Genomic DNA, 23,099 nt, shown 5'->3' on the forward strand with positions numbered 1-23,099 from the left:
TTCAAGCTCTTTTCCATAGTATATTTGGTTCTTCAGCTCTTTCTTCCATCCTCTCTCACTCCCACTGTACTCCTTATTCTCAAGTCACAGTAAATATTTTATACTTCTCCCCAAATATTGTGTTTTTGTATGACTCCAGTCTCCAGATCTGGGAGGCCTTGCTCTCTGTTTAGTGACCCCCTCATTCATCCTTCAAGACAATGAATACACATTACTGAAACTTCTGGCATCTTTAGGCAGAGGAAACTGATTCAGCCAGTGCTCCCAGGGGGCTTCCACTGGGCATCTATCAATCTTAGGCTGTAGTCCCACCTCCATCAAACCATAAAACCCTCATGTCTAGCGAGCATATCTTATTTGTCTTTGTATGTTTTGAATTTCGCCCACTAAATGTCCACTTACATCATGGGAATGGTTACTGCTTTGAAGTATAATATGTCTTTTTGTATTTTCCTCCTGAAATAAGAAAGAAAAGAATTATGGAAATATACAATCATTTACTTATTTGACGAAACACTTTCTATTTACCAAACACTGGTTCAGCACTGGATATATTAATGGTGGACAAGACAGAGATTATTCCTTCCCCCATGGAGCCTGCATTCAGTGGGGGAAAGCAAAGAACCTACATAAGCCAATTAATTACAGCTCATGATGAATAATAAGAGAAGAAATTAATGTGTGTAGTGGAGAATGGAGGAAGTAGCAGGGAAACATCTTCAGCTAAGGAACTGAGGAAAGCTCTTTCTGAACTAGAGGAATATGAGCTGATAGCTGAATGATGAGAAGTCTAGAACCATGTCCATGCATAAACAAGAGCTGTTCAAATATCCTGGGGTGGGGACAAGTTCGGCATGATCTTTAGAAAGCTATGGTGGCTGGAGTGGAGTGGGCAGAGGAACACTGGTCCTGGATGCAGTTGGACCATCTGGCAGGGAATGGACAGTATAAGGCTTTGTCTACTGCAGAAAAGAGCGTCACTTTATTCTCAACGTGGTGGAACCCAGTATACAGCATCAAGCCAAGAATGGCATGGTTGGATTGGTGTGGTATTAATGTTTCTGCTGCAAGCCATTACTTATAAAAACAAAATGTTTTAAAACTCTAGATATCTATCTGGGCAAAACTTCCTCGCTGGTTTACCGGTCACTTCATTCTCCTCGCCGCTGGGGGGCTCCAGAGATTGTCATTAAGTATCCAGCCTGGTTAGTCTCCCAAGTGACTGCTTTATGGCGGTCTCCTTAAACAGCTGTGTTTAAGACATAAATACTAGCAGGACAGTATAAACAACAGTATGAATAAATAGGAGGTTAAAACAAACAGCTCTTTGAAATAGGTCTGCATTTGATAGACTACACATGATACTGGAATTAGAATCACTATTTGTTCTATAAAACCCATGGTATGCCAAATCTTTACATTAGGACAGATTAGTTTCATTTTAAGCAAAAGTGACTGTACTGACAGAAGATTTGTAGAAGATATCTGAGAAGCACTGGGACAGAACCTGGCAGCCTGCTAATTAAAATGACTATCTTAACGATTGCCAGTTTCTGAGCACTTACTCTGTGCTGCCTAGCACCGTGCCAAATGCATTATTATATACGTTATTTCATTTAATCCTCCATTCATCAGAGCTGATAGGAATGACCACTATCCCCTTTACTAAACTGGAAAGTTGAGGCTCAGGACCTTTAAGTGACTTGGCCAACATCTCAGAGATATTAAGTGGTGGAGCTGGCATTTGGGTGAAAGGCTGCCTGATTCCAAAGCCCTTTATGCAAACCGGGACCAAAAGGAGGCTTCTGGAGACTTTAATTCTAGTCACAGCCCACTTACTTGCAATTTCAGTTTTCTTAGTGTTAAATGGATATCATTATCTCCTAGGGGAGAGGAGATAATAATACAAGCCCAGTGATTTTGTAGTGCATCTCCAGTGCCATGAAGACAAAAGAGTTTTATAAACTACCAGATGTTCTATAAAAATAATGTATTTTCAGCCAGCTGCCTGATTTGTACCTTAAAAATAATATCCTCTCCCCCAAAAGGAATGCCTTAAAAATTCTCTTGCTCTTTTTTTTTAATTTGGTTGCCTTCTTTCGGAACTTGACCCAAATTCCTCTTTGAATGTTCGTTTATATCATCTGATCCTCTCTCAGACAGTTCTTCATAAGGAGCTGCAACATAAGGTAAGTTTCTACAGAGTTCTGCCTCCAGCTCACTCTGTGGCTTTCAGTAAATCCCTTCCTCAGGACCCCAAGTGCCAAAGGAAAGAGAGAATTAGTTGAAATTCAAGGTTACTCCAAGTTTCACACCACTAGCCCATAGCTAGTGATAGCCCATGGCTGAAGTAATAGAAAGAAGAGGAAAGGGGCTAGGTCATAATAAAAGAAGATAAGTTCTCTGAAATAATTGTTTAATTAGCAAATTACGGGGTTCTTGCCTATCAGGTGACCACTGACACCTTCAATAATAACAGTAGATATTTAAGATGCATCAGACACCATCCTATAAGCTGATACTAAAACTGGTGACCAAAGCCAAAATGGTTCCAGCATTCTGTGCAACTTCTTATCTAGAGAGATCAAAAAGTGGAAGTTCGACAATCTATGGATTGGGAGAAAATATCTGCAAATGATGCAACTGACAAAGTTAATTTCCAGAATATATAAACAGCTCATACAACTTAACAAAAAAACACAAACAACCCAGTCCAAAAATGGGCAGAAGACCTAAACAAGCAATTCTCCAATGAAGACATACAAATGAACAATAGGCACATGAAAAAAGGCTCAATATCGCTAATTATCAGAGAAATGCAAATCAAAACTACAGTGGGGTATCACCTCACACCAGTCAGAATTGCCATCATTCAGAAGTTCACAAACGATAAAATACCAGAGAGGGTGTGGAGAAAAGGGAACCCTCCTACACTGTTGGTGGGAATGTAGTTTGGTGCAGCCACTATGGAAAACAGTGTGGAGATTCCTCAAAAGACTAAAAATACTTATCATATGATCCAGCAATCCCACTCCTGGGCATATATCCAGAGGGAACCTTAATTCAAAAAGATACATGCACCCCAATGTTCATCGCAGCACTATTTACAATAGCCAAGACATGGAAGCAACCTACATGTCCCTTGATGGATGACTGGATAAAGAAGTTGTTTTATATTTATACAATGTAATACTACTCAGGGATTTAAAAAAAGAATAAAATAATGCCATTTGCAGCAACATGGATGTATCTGGAGATTGTCATTCTATGTGAAGTAAGCCAGAAAGAGAAAGAAAAAATACCATATATCACCCACATGTGGAATCTTAAAAAAAAAGGGGGGGGGGGGACGAGAACACTACTAATGAACTCATTTACAAAACAGAAGTAGACTCAAATACACAATAAACAATCTTATGGTTACTAGGGGAAAGGGGGTGGGAAAGGATAAATTTGTAAGTTTGAGATTTGCAAATGTTAACCACTATATATATAAATAGATTAAAACAAACAAATTTCTTCTTAATAGCATAGGGAACTATATTCAATATTTTGTAATATCCCTTTATGAAAACAAATATATGTATATACACGCATGACTGGGACATTATGCTGCGCACGAGAAATTGACATTGTAACTGACTATACTTCAATTAAAAAAAAAGTGGGAATCTGAAAAAGACGTGTCTGCCACAGACGCATTTTGTTGGATCAATACAGTTTTTAACATTTTAAAAACTTGCCAGTGTTTCTAAATAATGGGAGATTTCACGCAGAAGTTCTCATTTCTAGCTTCTCTTAAAATCTGAATATTTGGAACGCGGAGCTGGCATTTCCACGCCGCAGGGGAATGCTGGAGTTGAGTAGAAGCTGTCCCTACCCCACTCCCAAACTAGACATACACCCTTCAGTTCCCCTGCCTCACAACTGCCCAAGATTACACACCTTCACCATTTCAGTAAGCAGCCTATGTACCTACTCTCCGATGGCTTAGGTGTGTGTGACTCTTAAGTTAGAAGGAAAGCATAATAAGTTATTTCAATCGTATGGAGTATTATTACAAAGGGAAGTACAAGGGAGCTGCCGTGGGAGAGAACAAAGAAACTTCCAGTGGGATTGATGTTAAAGATGGGGCTGGGAGCCAGGAGACCCGGGTCGAGAAATCGTTCTCTTCATTAATGATGTTATGCTGAGCAGATATACTTCTTCTCTGTCTCAATTTCCCCAGCCGTAAAACGAGGGAATCTATAAAATCATAACCGTTAAATGATTCTTCATGTCGGGACCTATAAAATTCTCAGCCCTGTACTGGATCTCCGCAACACCCCCAGAAAGTCTTCAAGGAAATTGCGCCTTTCCCTATCTAAGATCCGCAGGCTCGTATCCGCCACCTTCAAAGCGACCATCCTCCGCAGCAGTGTCGCCTGGGTATCTTGAGGGGGTGGGGGGAGGGGGTCACTTAAGGGGAACCAGGCCTCGGCCCGGGAAGTTGGGGCGCGCACTGCGTCCTGGCGGCCCCGACTCGTGCCAAACCGTCGCGGGATCCCACTGCCAGCTCGCAGAGCAGTCCTCCGGCTTCGCCCTCCCCTGGCTGAGTGCGGAGCCCAGGCGGCTGCCTGGCCGATTGTGCGAAGCCGGGCGCCCGAGAACGCCGGCAAGCGACCTGCTCCCCGCCCCGGCCCGGGATCCGCCCCTCCCGGAGTAGCTGCGCGCGCTCGGCCGGCGCTAGGAACCCACGGCAGCCGCAGGTGCCCGCCCGCCCCCGCCCCGCCCCGCCGAGCCCAGCCCAGCGCTCGCGATCGCAGTGCGCCCTGCCAGGCAGGTGCCTTTCCCTGCTCGCTCCTCCTTTCTCGGAGTTTCTCAGTTAGCCCCTGCTCCCCGGGTGGAAGCATTCTCGGAAGGCGTGGAGGGACCGCCAAGATCTAGGTGAGTGATGGTCTAGATTCTCTTCCTTTTAAGTAACCGTGCATTCTAAGGGCACCGTTGGGAAGCTAGGAAGTTAAAAGGGAAGAGAAATAAGACGAAGGCAAGCGATCAGGATAACCCACCACGACCTGATAGGGCTGGGCCACTCCGAGCTTCTTCGCTATTTTGTACCTCACTTTGTCACCCTAGCCTCTGACTCAGGTCCAGACGCAGACTTCAACAAATATTTGCTGGGGGGAGATGAGCGCGGGAGGTGTTTCTGCTTGTTTCTCTTATCCAGCTTCTAAACAAATCCAGGCTGCCTTTGATGGTTGGCTTCATCTCCACCAGGATTCCCTTCCCCCCAGCAAAGCTGAAGGATTTGAACATGTTTACACAAATAAAGTTGCCGTGGGTTCACACAATGGACTGCTATGCAGCACTTAAAAAGCAGTAAGAGATCAGCGTGCCTAGACCACATAAGTATAATGAGAAACGTTCACAGTAGGATGAAAAATATGGTATCATTTAGGTGGCTTATCTTAAAACACATGTTGTATATGTAAAACTGTCCAAAGTGGAATGTAAAATGTATACCAGATTCATGATTGTGGCTGTTTGGGGTAAGTATGAAAGGGGAGTTAACTTGGCATGAGGACTAAGGTGGAAATTATATTTACCTACAGTTTTTAGTATATAAAAATGATGAAGCAAAAGCTGAAGAAATATAAACAATAGTTAACTGCAAGGGGTGTTGACTTGGGTGCTTTTCAGGATCTTTGTTTTTTTTCCCCCCGGGTTTCTAAATTTGTCTCAGCTTGAGTAGTTACGGTTTTCAAATATAAACAAAACAAGTTATGTCTGTGCATATGCTGTGGCAATACAACTAGACAGCTCTGTCAGAAGTCACAGCTTTCTTTCATCACAGCATAGATTCTTCAGTTCCTGCAGAAGACACCTCTTTACCTAGGGCACCTCAGCAGCCTGGAGAATCTCAAGTACTGACAGCCCCGAAAAGTATAGGCCAAAGGTCAACTGTTGTCTGCAGTGAATAATCCAGTGTGTGGCCAGATCAGGGTAGAATCTAAAAAGCCCTATGTTCCTATAAGACACACTGCTGTTTCTCTTCTATTTTCTGTTTAGGATGTCCATTTCCATGGGTGGTGACTGTCCTCTTGACATCTCAAAATGATGCACTGCAGACTTAACATCAGGAGGTCAGGAAAGGATATGGCCCCTCTGGGGTCCTATAGCCCTTCTGGGCCCTATTCAGTGGCATGGAAAAGGTGTGTCTCCATTTTGCTGCCAGAAAAAGGTTGATTTCTTTCTGGATATGAGTTACCATTTAGTTACCCATAAGGGGAGGGGAAAAAAAAGACAATTCTACACTGTTTTGGGTTTATTAGGTGCATTGGAAAAGCCACCACCCAATGGCCCACTCCTCCTGCTCCTCCTCTAAACGCACAAAAGTGGTTCCCTATTTACACATTTTCTTTGCGCCAAAAAAAATCACTGGATGTTTGGTGAACAAAACTATCTGCATCAGAAGGGAACTCGGAAATATGGCAAATTGTGATAATATTCTTCTTTCTCTTTCTGACTTGACAACTTGCAAGGTCAGTGCTTGGTACATCTTGTGTTGCAGGAAGATGGGCTACTTGAGAAAAGCCTGAGGTGTGAAGAAAAATGTAAGAATGACAGCATTGGGGTGTGGTGTGAAAAATACATGTACTGAGGCTTTAGGCGCAAAATTTAGAGAATGCAGTATTAACAATGACAGCTCCTTAAAACTGATATTCTCTTTAGGACCAAGCCTATCCGATGTCATCCACGGTTCAGCCCTTACGCTAGTCCCTGCTTATTCTGGACTCTAAATGCAGTAAGGAAACACACAGGGCACCTCCATTTGCTTCTCCCTCGCCCACAATGGAACACTGAGGGCATCCCACCTGCTTCTTCCTCACTCCTCTGAGGAGTGGGAATTAAAAGCCCTTCGTTTTTTAGCTCAGAGATACAGTTGAGTTCTTTCTGTCATGATCTCCATCATCATCCCCTCCAGCTTCCTCCAGCCACCTGTTACCACCTGCCCCTCCCCGCTCCCTCCCTTCTCCCATGCCGTTTAATCTCTTGCTTCCTAATTGCTGACTCTGTCTTTGTTCTCCATTTAATGATTCTTTTTTGCAAGTCCAGAAGGCACTTTGCCAGCAGTTGGCTTTCAGTAGGAAAAGTCGCATTTCCTTAATGAGTCTGCCTCCCAAATGAAGGCTTCACTTACGTTTTCCCTAATAAGGAAGAGGAGGTTTTCTTCTAGATTTGCTCAGGGGCTCGTCAAATTCCTTTTCAGTAACTCATCCTTAATCCAGATTCGCTTGGGAATTTTTTTCAATTCTGACTCTAATCTGTATTTCTTTCATGTGCAAAGAGTCCAAGAGAAAATCAACAGGTATCAAATTAAAATAATAATAACAATACATGCTAAGGAAATGCTGTCACTATTAAAAACAGCAGTAACTAATACTTACTCTTTGCAAATTATGTGCCAGGCATTGTGCTAGTTGCCTCATGCAGACTGTCTCATTAACTATATGCCATGAGTTGTATTTCTCTCATGCATATGACTTGCTCAAGCCTTATAGCTAAAACGAATTTTGAAACATTGTTTTGTATAAAACCTGAATCTTTACTCTTTTTGAGGTAGATCTGAAGATCTAGCCCCTGGAACCATGTTTCCACTTAGCAACTATCTTTTAGATCCCAGAGCGGTGATGTCTTTTAGGTGGAGGCTGGATCCACCAGGTCACCAGTGTCCCCACCAGGCAGTAATGGCTTCCCCCGATCCAGCTCACTGATTTGCATTTTTGTCTGGCTCTTGCAGGCATCTGAGTTGTTTCTCCCATTTAAGAGACAAGAGGTGGAGTAATTGGCCCAAAGCCATTATCACTGTCAGTTTTAGAACTAGAACTCTGGATACTACTGCTCTTTATCAATTTCTGGGAAAGTGAAATTCTTTATAATTATGTTGAAAAATGGACAAAGCCATCAATGTACATTTTCAGGGCTTTTTAGCTCTCACATACATCATTTAATTTGAGCTTCCGAGTGGCCAACAATTACTGAGCACTTATGCTGTGAATATATCTTACATTTTGTCTCATGAAATCACATTTAATTGCCTTGGAGGTAACAACCATTATGATCTTCGAGTTCAGGGGAAGGAAAAAAAGAAACATGTTCTGTGAAATTCAGTAGCCTGCTGGTGCGGTGAAGCCCAAACATCATACCTTGTTCCCGGGCAGGAGGGAAGAGATGTCTTTTTATGATTGAAAAAAATTAAGTTATTGATATCACATTAAAAAGATGTTTAAAATTTACATATTATCTCAAAAATATGGAGCATCACAATAAAATATTATTTTTATTTTATAGTTAAATAAGGCATTGCTGACCTCATTTTAAACTTGTCTTCATACTTAGAAAGATATTTTGCTTTCCCCCTTCTTTGTAAGTCCAGGTCCACATCTGATGAGGCCATGCAGTGCGTTCTCCCAGATGCTTGATGTTCTGTTATTTCTGAAATTACCGTTTTCAAGAAAAAGGAATTCCACTGCAGTGGTATATATTAGGTTAATTTTTGGCCACCGTCTGTAATCAGGGTATGTAGAATACAGTGTATCATAAGGATACCATTTCTTTTTCTCTCCTAGATATCCAGCTAAGGTTTCTGGACCTCTTTTGAGTGAAGATGACTGTTTCTGCCTAGAAAATGTAACTGGAGGATCCAAGAGGTCTAGGCAGACTTGACCATGGGAGCAAACACTTCAAGCAAACCACCGGTGTTTGACGAAAACGAGGATGGTGAGAAACGTGATAATTGTGTATAAATGTAGAATTTCCAGAATTCAAATAGAAGCTCCTAGCTTCGTAAGTAAATTGCAAAGTAAGATCTTTAAAAAGGTAGAACTCCAGGGGTCAGCCTGAGGACCTTGTATGCTAAGAGCTGGATTTACCTTACACTTTAACAGGACCCTGGACAGCTTTCATAATCACAACTGTACCAGTGCCCTTTGTCCAAAGGGAACTGTGGTTGGACACCTGGTGGATACAAGACCTTGAAATTACATGATTTGTTTGTTCTTTGTGCTGTTTTCTTGACAGGTGAAGTTACCCCTACTGCTAGTTGTTACAAAAATTTTTCTTATATTATCAACTTGCACGTGAACAGTAATCGATAGTCACAGTATTATAGAGTGGAGTCATGCAAGTTGGTGCCTTCTGAGCTTCTGACTGGCATGCTTCAGGGTCCTAGACAAATTCCACAATGCTAAGTTCACAGGAAAGGGAATCAGGTTTACCGGAGGAAAGGGAAACTTTCCAGACCGGGTTCAGCAAGAAAAGAAGTGCAGGCCTGGGTCCTCCTGACCCACCTGTCATCCCAGAGCGAGGCCTGCCAGAACCGGGCATGGGCCTCCCCGTGACCCTCTTTCTTCCTAGAGCAGAAGTGTGAGCAGCCTTGTATGTATATGCTGTTTATGGGCTGTCTTGGAAAACAACCTGCCTCCCAGCTAATAAGTTGTTCAGGCCCCCCAGAGGGAGCCCGTTGAGTCATTTCCAGGGAGTTCTGCTAATTGACCACAAAAGAGAAGAACAACAAGCTGAAATTCAGGAGATCTGGGCACCAGCCCTACTACCAGCTACCTGTGAGGCTTAAAAAGCTGATTGACTCTGTTTTCAATTTCCTCATCAGTAAAGTGGGAGGATAGGGTACTAACCTTGAAGGTCTTGTTCAACTCAAAAGTTTTATCATTGTGAGCTCCTAAAGCCACTTTGCAAAAATTCTAAAGCACCATCTGAAACATCAAAGGAAAGCTGGGTGAAACAGAAACTACAAATAACAGTGGCTTTAGGAAGATGGTCATGTTTTCCTTTCTTACGTAACAATTTCGGTATAAGTAATGCAGGTGATATGTGGCTTTGAAGGGCAGGGGACTCTGGCTCTGACAAGTGAGCTTCTTTCCTTCTCTTCCCATCCTCGAGTGCTGCTGTCACCCTTGCCTCTGGATGGCTCCCCACCACATCCAAATTCCAGCCAGTGGGAGGGGGAAGAAAGGGGAGACTGAGCCCCCTCCTTTTAAGCACATGATCTGCCTGTTGCTTGTCACCTTCGTTCACATGCAGTATCAAGTTACAAAGGAGACTGGGAAATTTACTTAGTTATCTTGTGTGGCCATGAACCTTCTAAATAAGGAGTTCTGTTTTCTTACAAAAGAAGGAGAGAATTAGCTATTTGCTGTGGCTGGGGGGGCAAATAGAAGTCTGCTATGATCTTAGTTTTTGAGTCTTTGGTTGGACTCTTTAAAAAAAAATATCTGATCGATCAAGATCCCTTTTTCCCAGCTACTCACTATCAATTTAAAGGTGCCTCATTATTGCCTATACAAAATATTGCATAGAAATTATAGAGTTTGAAAACGATCTTAAGAAAACTTTTCCCCACTCTTATATCTGTTGCCTTGCTTTGCTTTATCAAGTTGTAAAGTCAAGGATCTAGAGACCAGTGATGTTCCTTGAATTTTCCATCTCTATAATGGGAAGACAAGAAGGCTTAGATTTCATTTGCTTGGTTCACTTTGTTGCCTATGGATTCAGAACTAATGTTGTGCATGAAGCTGGTCCTCAGAGAACAGAGTAGGAAAGAGAGGCCAGCCTCTTGCTTGTCACTTGCTAGGGACATGTGTCATTTTACAGTCTTCGAATAGCATGATGATGAGAAAACAGAGAGATGTCCAAATCTTCATTAATCCAGCCAACCCTGGTTCTCATGGAGTCCCTGAGGAAGCTGCCCCAAGGGATTATGGCAAATGGGAAATAAGTTACCACTTCATAAGTACCTTTAAGGGACCTGGGAAAGCCAGAGGTGGAGTTAGGCTTAAGAAGCAAGCGGGTCTTTCCTAACACTCTAGGTGTCCACTTTTTGCTGTCCAGCCTCCCAGCCCAGTGAGATGAGCCCACAGCAGCGCCCTTAGAGAGAAGAGCTTGGCACAGCAGTGTGCCTGCACTTCCCAGGGGCGGGGCTCTGAGTCCATTTACACACACCGCTGCGAGGCAGAAGTAGGAAGGGAGCACCACCTGCTCTGAGCCTGTCACTCTGCTAGGCTGAGGGACAGAAGAAGAAACAAGATGGCCCTTCCTCTGCCCTTGAGGAACTTGTGTTCTAATGGTAGAAGGCAAACAGTAAACAAGTTAACAGATATAGAAACCAGACAACTTCAGATAGTGTGAAAGTGCCACCAAGGCCATGGCTCTGAGCAATCTGATGCAGACAGACAGGGTGACTACTGGTGGGGAGACCACTTCTGATAGGGTGTAGCCGGGATTGGCCTTTCGGAGGAGGTGACCTCTGGGGTGGAGCCTGAAAAATGTGAGGAAGCCACTCATGGAATAACACAGGCAGAGTAGTCCAAGCACAGGAAAAAGTCCAAATAGTGACAAAATCAGAAATGGCCAGTTGCCTGTATCTTCACATTCTGATGAGTATGCGTTTGTGTATTATGAAAAGGGAGCATATTTAATTGCCATGTTAACTTACTTGTTTACAAGATCATTGAGTTTTGGGAAGGAAAAGTATGACACCCTGGGCATTTATTTATTTATTTTTTAACCAGGAAATCCTACAAAGTTGATTTGACTCCTTTCATAGCTCTGGATTGAGCACAAGGTAAAATTTTGATTATTGTGAAACTTCTAACCAAGAAACAAAAAGCACTGACTAATCCAAGAACATTAATGCCTATATCATTTTTCATCTATTTTTATATAAATAATTAAATTGGGTCAGAATCTAGGGCACTTAAATGAACCAATTTAATTATTTTAAAAATATTGCTGAAAAGAATCCCACAATGTAATGAAACAGTGTTTACAATTTCCTTCCAAGTGTTTTCTATTCCCAATATACAGATTTGAGAGAAAATTCTTCCTGTTCCCAAGTAATATTTCAAGATTTCTTTCTCATGGGGAAAAAAAAAGTTTTGGTTCACTTTGAAGGTAATTAAGCAATAAGATGTTACCAGATGTCCCTTGAGATAAACTGTTCTTGCTAGAACTCATCCTGACACTTTGTCTTTCATGTTGTTCCATCTGATACTGATCTTGAAAGAATCATTTTATTAGTTACTTATGTTGACCTTTATTTAGTGAAAACCAAGTTTAAGATTCACAAGCACTGTTGATCAGAATAAGGCTTATTTACTGTAGAGTCATTTTTTACAAAGTAGATCTCAAATTATACTATTGTTCAGGGCTCTAGCTTTCATATTTTAGTGCAAATCTCAGTCCTAATTACTTTTTTATTTTGGTATAATGTACATAATATCATTTTAACAATTTTTAAGTGTACAGTTTGGTGGCATTGAGTATATTCACCTGTGGGGAAAACTATCACCACCATCCATCTCTAGAACTTTTAAATCTTCCCAGACGGAAATTTTGTACCCATTAAACAGTAACTCCCCAATTACCTTTTCCCCCCAGCCCCTGGCAACCACCATTCAACTTGTTGCCTCTACGAATTTGACTATGTTAGGTACCTTACATAAATGGAGTCATATAATTTTTGTCCTTTTATGTCTGACTTATTTCACTTATCAAGCTTCACATATTGTAGCATGTATCAAAATGTCATTCCTTTTTCAGGTTGAATAATATTCCGCAGTATGCATATACCACATTTTATTATTTCATTCATCAGTGAATATTAGGTTGTTTCTACCTTTTGACTACCATAAACATTGCTGCTATGAACATGGATGTAATAGTATATGTTCCCAGTCCCTATTTTCAAACTATTTCAAGTACATCCTTAGAAGTAGAGTTGCTGGATCATTTGATACTTAATTTTTTGAGGAATCACCCACCATACTGTCTTCTACCTAATTATGTTTTGTGTTTTAGTAGTGGGAGACCACCTCGAATAACAGGCCTGGGCTCTGGTAGTGGAAGACATACACATCTGTGTCACAGACTGGCAGTCTGTGTATTTCTATGAGAAAAATCAGAGGATGTAGCCTGATCAACCCACCAACAAACACAAAGTCGATCTGACTAATTATAAAGTGTTCTAAAGGGATTCGAAATACCATGGGAAAAAGTCTCCAAAGCTAAATAATTACTAGTGAATTAATTTGGAAAAAAAAACAACCTTCTGTTTACAAGTAATTAAACCTCTGTAAGCCTGTTTCTTCATATGTAAAATGCAAGTTAATTGGGAATAATTCATTGGTTCATTGTAAGGATAAAATAAAATAATGCAAGTAAAGCACTTAGCAAGGTGTCTGATATAAAGTAACCACCCAATTAATGCTAGTTATAGTATTATTTACTAGCATCAGAATCTGAGCATGAATTCTTTGAAGTACTTCAACTTCTGGAAGAAACAAAATTGATTAAATGCAACTGTGTAGACACCATAGTTAAAATGATCCATTCATAATTCTATCAATAGAGTTGGACTGACAGATGGAAGATTTTATGGATTCTGTGAAAACCTATATAAACACTCTGAAAAGAAGCCAAATTTTGACTTCTGAAAAACATAATCTCACCTGTTTTTTTTCTTTTATCCTCCCCTGGGGTGACTGTACTTTTAAAAGCAAAATCAATAACTCATTGGGTTGAAAATCAATAAACTTAATTTTTTCTGATGAAGCCAAAGCCCTAATGATTATGTAAGTAATCCCATTTGATCAACAGACACAGTTGCCCCCTAGACCTAACTACCATGTGGATACTCTGAGAAATAATTAATGATACAGAAAGACATTGTAAATTTTCTGAAAGCAAAGGAGTGAAGGTGATACTTGTTTTTAATGTTTATAATTCTTTTTCATTCTCTGCTTTATTTCCTCTATCTGAATGCAGTACTTCAGGTTTCATTCTTTTTTTTTTTTTTTTTTGCTTGCTTTATTAAAAAATCAACATTTTCAAAGTCCAGTCATTGAATTTTTCAGGCTGATTTAGAAAAAGAAATTCTTTAATATAGGGGAAAGTAGATTTGTTTATAATGCAGGGTCTGGGCAACAGAAGATCTTGCCATCATTCTAAGTAGTGTGTATTTCCAAGAATATACAAAGACTGCAGAGGTGATAGAGCTGGCTTAGTTAAACCAAGAGACGGCTTTCTTCGGGCGTACTGTCACTAAGAAAAGTTGGCCTTAGGGTAAAAAGCCTCTACAAAGAGTGCATCCATGCCCTGAGTTTGCAGAGAGAGCTCAATTATTACATTGTCCTTTGGACTTGCTGAAAACTCAATGTTCTACTTTCATTTGGCAACACTTGTCTCCTAGGATATGTGATTGCTTCCAGCTTTCCTACATCTTCTTTGGTGACAGAGGCAATGGGTCCTTCAAAATGTTGGGCCAAAAACTTTGGCCACAGATTTGCAACCCAAATGAAAGAAGGAGGTGATTGAATTGATTCCAGCAATGAAGGACTTTGAGACTCTTGTTTGTTATTTTAATGTCTATCGAGCACTGTATATTGGTACCCAGCGGGTACCAATGAATTTCAGACTTTCCCCTGTCAAACCTGAGTAAAGTTGTTTTCTATTATTTACTATTTTTGTGTTAAAATGACTCGGGAAAATAAAATGAAAATTTCCCTAGTGAGAACTGGCTTCTTAAAAAAGTTGTTATCTTGAATGGTTCTAACATTTAGTTAAGGTATTTGTCATAAATAACCTCAGATCCACCAGTTTCTAGCAACAAACACTTAAAACTTGTGATGGCTTTATTTCCCCCATCCCAAGGGATTGGAAGAGTCAGGTAGAAACAAACTAGACAACCAAGAAAAAGACTGTCATACTAAGTGAAGTAAGCCAGAAAGAGAAAGAAAAATACCATATAATATCACTTATATGTGGAATCTAAAAAAATGACACAAATGAACTCATTCACAAAACAGAAACAGACTCACAGACATGGAGAACAAACTTATGGTTACCAGTGGGGAAAAGGAGGGGGTGGAAAAATAAATTGGGAGTTGGGGTTTTATGATTAACTACTATATATAAAACAGATAAACAACAAGGTCCTACTGTGTAGCACAGGGAACTATATTCTATACCTTGTAATAGCCTATAATGAAAAAGAATATGAAAAGGAATATATACATATGTGTATGTATAACTGAACCACTATGCTGTATACTAGAAATTAACACAACGTTGTAAACCAACTACACTTCAATAAAAAAAAGAAAAAAAGTGAAGCAGAGAGTTCAACAAATATTAAGTGAATTTGAACAGTGTGAAAAAAATAAAAGAAAAAAGACATCACAGACTAAGCTAGTGCTTCCAATTTGCATGTTTCTTGAGCAGTGAGTTATGAATATACATTTAGGAGCATCTACTCAAACAAATTCAGCAAGGTTCCATCCTGCCTTTGGAGACTCACAGTGCTTATTAGCATGATAAAGCTGAAATGTTCTACAATCTTGAAATCTCAATATTCTGATATTTTTCACTTATTTCAAAATTACATCAGTTTTGTGGAAAACCTTTTAATCCCTTGAAGCACACAATACTCTGTGGATCTCAATTAGGGAAACAAAAGGTCATGAACACATCCGCTTTTTTTTTTTTGTTGGAAACATTGTTTCTCCCATGGATCCCACTGCCCCTCCCCGGTTTGATGGCTGCAGATTATGACATGCAGACTCTCTACAGCTAAAGAATGATGTTCTTCTGTAAGGTCTCCTCAGCACAAGTTCCCCATGCAGCACTGTTCATGTTTACCCAGGTGAATGAGTAAAACAGAAGGTAGCTCTGTTTAATTGTGGGATGTGTTGGAGACTTCTAGTCCAAGTAGGATTAGATTTGGAGGTAATTCGTTTCTTATTTTTTTTAAATAAAGAACATTTTAGTTCAAAGAGCATCTTATGAACAAATTATGGTGAAGGAGTTGCTGATTATTAAATAACACTCCTGCTGTACTTTTTGTCCTATCCAAAGCTATTGACGTATTCGTTCATAACCCTCTAGCCTTAAGGGAGTGAGGGACTGGCAAGGACACTGCGATCTGTTCTCTTGTAGATGCTTTTTTAAAAAAATATTTTTATTGAAGAATAGTCAGTTTACAATGTGTCAATTTCTGGTGTACAGCACAGTGCTTCAGTCATACAGGAACATACGTATATTCGTTTTCATATTCCTTTTCACTATAAGTTGGATATTGAATACAGTTCCCTGTGCTATACAGTATGAACTTGTTGTCTATTTTATATATAGTAGTTAGTATCTGCAAATGTTCTCTGTAGATGCTTAATGAAGTCAGTCTTCACCTGCTATCTTGGTTCATCATAATGAGTCAGTCAAGGTACTTGGATTGATAAATCTACTATTTTAGAGAATAAAATACATTATTTTTGTAATATGTGTTACTAGCTAGCCATACAGACTGGGTTTCATTAAACGGGTACAGCCAGTAATTCTTTTGAAATGTCATTAAGTAGAATTTTTTCCCTCTTGGGGGCATTTAGTCAACTGAGAGGCTGGGGGTATTGATCCCCCCATCCTGCCCCACTGTTCTACTTCACGATTTGTTCTAAAGAAATAGCTAGTGTATTTCTGACTTCTGAGCAAATTCATGAATTGGGGTCCAGGCAGCAGTAAAAGAAGCTGTTGATGCCCATTGCTTGGTCTTGGCACCAATAATGAGTGTCAGTAAATCCCAGACTCCCTGGGGCACCGTGTTTCATAAAAGGGAAGTGCTGACCATGCAGGCAGATGCCATCAATTGGCCTTGGAGGCCTTCTCTGGAGAAGTTTCAAATATATCCTTAAAGGCCCTGCCAAGCTCCACATGTATTAGTGGCAACCGTTGGCTGTCACCCATTTGGGATGATAAAGGGCTAGTGAGCCAGCTAAGTAATTCTGCATCAGTGGATCACCATGTTCTAGAGTGGACCTTCAACCTTAACTAACATCATGGTGTCAGAGGTACACGTTCAGTCAGTGGCTTCTAGACACCCTGTGCGGACAGATGCAATGTTTTTCTTAGTCTATGGTGAAAAGAGGAAAATGAGGGCAATGTCCTAAGTTTCTTTTTTTTTTTTTTTTAACATTTTTTTCCTAACATTTTTTATTGATTTATGATCATTTTACAATGTTGTGTCAAATTCCATCTTTTAACATTTTTTTATTGAGTTAGTCATTTCACAGTGTCGTGACATAAGTTTCTTATAGCGCTAACGCCAGTAAAATTTCTAATTCTAAGATCAACTTCTTTCTTGTTGTGTGTCTAGTATTAAGGACTGTGTAAACAATCTTTTTTTCCACAGTGAGAACTTCAAGAAGTAATTTGTCTCTCTGATCCCCAGTTTTCTTATATATAAATGATGGCTAATAATAGTACCTACCTCAACTATTTTTGTGGGAATAAAAAGAAATTATCCATAACAAGTATTTAGCATAGTGTCTGGCACATACTAATTGCTCAACGAGTATTATTACTACTGTGTACCATCGCCACCATAGTGTTAATGCTCTTACTTGGCATGTAAAAGCTTCCCAGTGTTGGTTTTCCTTTTCTCCCCTAGTTTTTGTTTGCTTTTTGTTTTTTAGGTGGATGGGATTTTCTGAACTGTAAAATCCCAAAATATAATGGTAATTTTAATAAGTCTGATGTAGATGACATTTATGTAGCTGAGATAGGAAAAAAAGAGGTGGCCTGTTTTAATCAGGACAGTCATATTCATTTGAGGTGAAAGATGGTGGTACCTGAGCTAAGAGAGTGAATAGAGATGGAGAACTGAGAGTTTATTCAACATGTATTTTCAATATAAAATAATTGGGGGTTGGGACCATGTTTAAGCCTAGTCAAGAGTTCCTGTTTGGATGCATCCAATGACTTTGCGTAAAATGGTGACGTCAAGTAGGAGGCTGAGATTGTGAGTCCAGAGATGAGTGGAAAAGTCTATGTTAGAGATCTAAAGATGGGGTTTTTAATTTTATGGGGGTTGATGAGTCAGCCTTGGGAGAGTCTGTAAAAACAGAGGAGGAGACGAACTCTAATATTTAGAAGTCAGGCAGAGGAAAGCAATCAGCTAAGGAAATCAAGACAGAACAGCCAGTGAGGAGGAATGGAAAACATTCGCCCTGAAATTTTAGAGAGAAGACAATTTCAAGGAGGAGGAAGTAGTCATTTATGTTGAATGCTCCTGTACGGTTAAGTAAAGTGAGAAATTTCTGTGGGATCAGGCAACCAGAAGGATAGAGGTGAGACTGACAAAGACAGCTCAAGCCGGGATGTGGAGGCAAGAGCCAGACTCTGGGGAGTTAGGAGAGTAAAGGCGGGGAGGACGTAGACACAGTAAGTCCACACAACTCTTTCAAGAAGTCTGGTCTAAAGGGAAGCAGAGAAATGAGCCAAGAGCTGAAGCTGAGTACGATATGAAGGGAGGAATTTTTTTTTTAGAAGAGGAGATAGTAGAGCAAGTCTAAGCTGATAGGAATTAACCAACATAAAGGGAAGAAATTATGAAATCATGTGACCAGGAACCAGCACTGGCTTTACCTACATGAGACCAGTGCAGGCAGCCTCCCTTCCCCTCCAGCCCCAGGGGCTTGGAGCCTCGCCTCACACATTGCCCCCTGCCTGGGAAGGCTTCTAGACGAGTTTCCCAGCCCCTCCCTTTCATTGACAACAGAGATCTGGGTGCTGATGTGGGGGATGGTTGGAGGTGAGCACCCCCATGACATACTCAGATGCAGCATGGTGGTGGCTCTCATTGTCCCAGGTGGCAGTTTGGTAGGTGGCCAGCAGGCACTGTCTCCTGGGATCTCACTCACCCCAACCTTCCCATCCAGATACTGAGTATGTTGTGGAGTTCAATTTGGAAGCAAGTGATGTGAAGATGTAAGGTTCTTACTAGGTGTGGCGGCAGAGATCAACAACCATAATGGACTTTATCATCAGATCAGTCTGCAGTTTAAGCATGGCAGGACTGAGGCACAGGAAAATTAAACCACTGACCTGAAATCAGATAGCCACATGGCTAGATACTAAATCTTGATATAAACTGAGCCTCATTTAATTCAGTTACAGAAGTCCTCCCAGGATGGCCAACCAGAATGAATTCATAAAATTAAACAAACCTAGGGGAACTGCTTTTCAATAGGAATACATCAGACACTCATTCCGTGCCTATCACTGAATCCTGCTCTCGGAGAGCTGAGTCATTTCACTTCAGTGACATTCATCTTCACGTCTGCTGTAACTCGCACGTTCCCTTAGGCCTCGTTATTGCTGAAGTGTTAGGGGTTCAGGATATAACACCTCTTCTCTGGAGTTAATTTCGCAGTACATCACACTACTCTTGAGCTTTGCTTGTCTTCCTCTATTCATTTTGATTCCAAGGCCAACAATTCCAACGACCTGCATCCATGTCTTTCCCGATCCATTTCACCATCATGGTCATCTCTTCAACATTTTTTAGATCAACTTAATTGTATGGTATCTTGTAAGATCATTTTGATTTACTTTTATAAAATATTAAAGTCATTGCCTCTTTGACGACTTCATTTTCTGTCCAGGATATAACATACTAAGGACATAGGAAAAAATGTCTTAAACTAAGGCTTGACTGAAGCATTAAAAAGAATTTCTCTTGTAGTCTGATGTTCCTAACTGGGAATTAGAATTGGCTTGCTTTCTCTCTTCAGTGGATTTCCACTGAAAATTATGGTCCCATATTCCTATGGTGAACATTTTGTGGGGGTTTCTAATATAAAGGTAGGTGAACTATATTGCAGCTCTTTTTAGGAAATGTATATTTAAATGCAAGTTTTGTAATGGTAAAAGTAGTACACCTGAGTTATGGAAAGCTTGGAAAATAAAATCAGGAAGAAAAAATTACCCACAATGCCTCAACCCCCAGCTAACTCCTGCTAATATTTAGAGGCGTTTCTATGGGCAACCCTCATCTTCATTCTGGAATCTCTCCTCTCTCTTACCCACTGTATTTTTCTTTGTATTTCTGGTTTTAATTGACTTAATTGCTTTGTTAATTGTGTCTTCCCCTAACTAGAAAGTAAATTCCATGAGGACAGGAATTTTTGTCTGTTTGTTCACTTTTATATCCTTTGTGCATAAAAGGCATTTGATATATTTGAGATGATGCATTATATACTTCTGCAGACTCACTTTCACTTGTATCATGTTAATTTGTTCCGATTTCTTAAAAATCTGTTGATTTCTTGAAAGTATAATTAAGTGGCTGTGCAACCAGAACATACTACACAACCTGAACATACTGTAATTTATTTAAATACACATACAGTTCCAGACATACCTAAGTGCTAAAAATATACTGAAGTTCTCTTAGATTGCAGTTACATTTTTGTGATGTTTAAAAACTTTTTAATCCTGAAAAATATTTGGGTGCAAAAAAAAGAGAAAATGTTCCTTATTTTGGAGCATTAAATCATCACCATAGTAACAAAATATTCAAAGCAGTTAGGATTAATCCCATCTAAATAAACCAAAGTATGACTGTTAATTAAAAATAAAGTCACTTGAATGAGTTGTAGAGTTTTGTACCATTTGCTCAAAAGTGACTTTCTTTTTTTTAGTATTTTCTTTAGAAAAATATGTTATATAAAAGTCATCATTTTAAACATTTTTAAGTGTACAAGTGGCAATAAGTGCATGGACATGTGCCACTATCACCACTATTCATTTCCAGAACTTATAAATCGTCCCAAATAGTAGCACAGTAATTAAACAATAACTCCTCAGTTCCCCCTCCCACGAGCCCCTGGTATCTGTTTTCTACTTTCTTGGTGAATTTGACTCTTTCAGGCACCTCATATAAGTGTAATCATGTAGTGTTTTTTGTTTCAAGTCTGGATTACTTCACTTAGCAGTGTCTTCAAGATTCATCTGTGCTATGTGTCAGAAGTTCATTCTTTTTATAGATGTATAATATTCCATTGTACACATATACCACATTTTTATCCATTTATTGATGGACACAGCTTGTTTCCACCCTGGGGCTGTGGTGGATAATGCTGCATGAACACTGGTGTACAAGCACCTGTTTGGGTTCTTGCTGTCAGTTCTTTGGTATATAGACCTAAGAGTGGACTTGCTCAGAGATGACTTGTAGAGCACAACCTTTATAGGCATTTGCCACATGGGGCTGCATTTACCCTTACATGATGGTGGAGGATAAAGTTTCTATTCCCTTCAAAGAGGAACCCTGTAGTCAGCTAACAGCTCAAGTCAGAACCACTCCTGGGTCCTTAGCCCAGACATCACTGCTGGACATACTAGAGCTTTTGCCCTGTCCTTACTGGAGTGGATGCTTAGGCGGCCAGGCTCTATCATTTTATTTTTGTTCAAAATGTGCAGACAGTAAGCAATGTCAACCATCTGCAGATTGAATTAAGGACAGAAAAAACACACAGCAAAAGTACGTCTTATTAATCTCCCTCCTCTGAATGCTGAGCTTGGTACAGTGGAGATCCCAAGGAATCAGAGGACCCTCTCTTTGAGGATTTTAAAAACTGCTTTTTTGCCTGCCTTGACAATCTTCTCAAACATCCTTCTTGAACAGTAGGAGGACACTTCCATCTACTCGTTAAGTTCTTGGAATATGTAGTTGGATTTAGAATTAGCCCATCTTTCTCCTGTCTTTTAACATTTCATCACATTTTTAAAAAATGCCACTCACTCAAACCATTCTTGGGTTTTGACGTGTGGAAAGCACGTGTCTAGCAGTAAGTTTAGTTTTTGGCATCAGACACTCCAAATTAGTTTCCTAGGGCTGTGGTAACAAGTACCACAAACTGGATAGTTTAAAACAAGAGATATCTTCCCAGTTATGGAGGTTAGGAATCTGAAGTCAAGGCGTTGGCAGGGCCATGCTCCCTCTGGGTCCTCTAGGGGAGGATCTCCCTCCCCGCTTCCAGCTCCTGGTACCCCAGGTATTCCTTGGCTTGTGGCAGCATCACTCCAATCTCTGTCTCCACGTGGTCTTCTGTGTCTGTGCAAACTTCTCTCTTGATACAAGGGCACCAGTCTTACTGGTTTAGAGGCCTAGCTTACCTTACTCCAGTAATTGCATCTTAAATAATTACAACTGCAACAGCATCATTCCCAAATAAAGTAACATAATGTACTAGGGCTTATGACTTCTATGTATCTTTTGGGAGTGACACTCAATTCCTAACCAATACCCTTGGTTTGATTGCCAACTCCATCCTTTAGTAGCTTTATGACATTGAGCAAGTTACCTACTCTCTTCAGGTCTCAGTGTTTTACTCGTGTTTTGGGGCTAATAAGAATTATATGAAATAATTCAAGTGAAACACCTAGCACATTGCTTCATATACTGAGTGTTCAAAAGTGCTATCAGATTATCATTTGATTTGTGAAGGGGCTTATACTTAGGGTTCTATGTTAGGATTCTGGTTTAGAGCATCTTTCACTTAGAAGACATCAAACTGTTTCCTCTTTTTTTGTTTTTGTTTTTGTTTTTGCAGGGGAGGGTTACTAAGTTTATTTATTTTAATGGAGGTACTGGAGATTGAACCCAGAACCTCATGAATACTAAGCACACACTCTACCACTGAGTTTCATCTTGAACCCCGAATTGTTAACATGGAGTCTATGAATAGAATTCTAAGGAACCTTGTTATTTATACCAAGATTAGTTTGTAGAAAAAGAGTTTTCCTTAGAAAAAGAGTTCATGTATTCAGCCAGGGAGATCATGTCGTCCCCTCAAATTTAAGAACGTGCTTGTACTCTTATTTAGTGACTCATGGCACCCTTGAGGTAGGTTTATAAGCAACTGTCAACACAGAAAAGTTAAAACTGAATCAGAGAGACAGGTGGATGCCAGGTGGAAGAAGAGAGCAGTGCTTCCAGGAGGGCTTCTTAGAATGGGGCACTTTTCTTGACCCTCATCACAAATTGTGAGGAAGGTATTGGCCACACTGATTTCCAGAGCAGAGAGTGGAGACTCCGGGAGGTTAGAAAGCCTGCCCGGCTCACCCCATAGGAAGAGGCCGAGCTCGAGTCCTCAGCCATCTCTGTCTGCTCCAGCCCGAGGCGGCTTTGTCTGCCATGGTATTTACTCATCCTCTTCTAGTTAGACTCTTAAAGTAATCCTCAGATAGAAATAAGAAAGCTGCTACCA

The 23,099-nt window shown here is 40.3% G+C and overlaps 1 protein-coding gene across 1 annotated transcript in view; it reads left to right on the plus strand.

Moving 5' to 3' along the window:
• Positions 1-4,802: 4,802 nt before the first annotated feature.
• STK32A (serine/threonine kinase 32A) overlaps positions 4,803-23,099 on the plus strand; it is a 115,903-nt gene continuing 97,606 nt past the window's right edge. Inside the window, exons 1-2 of the mRNA XM_031449290.2 lie at positions 4,803-4,926; positions 8,610-8,760. Coding sequence (XP_031305150.1) covers positions 8,709-8,760 — 52 coding nt within the window. The 5' untranslated portion in view covers positions 4,803-4,926; positions 8,610-8,708. The remainder of the gene's footprint in view (positions 4,927-8,609; positions 8,761-23,099) is intronic.

This window comes from Camelus dromedarius, chromosome 3 (genome assembly GCF_036321535.1).
Source record: "Camelus dromedarius isolate mCamDro1 chromosome 3, mCamDro1.pat, whole genome shotgun sequence".
NCBI lineage: Eukaryota > Metazoa > Chordata > Mammalia > Artiodactyla > Camelidae > Camelus > Camelus dromedarius.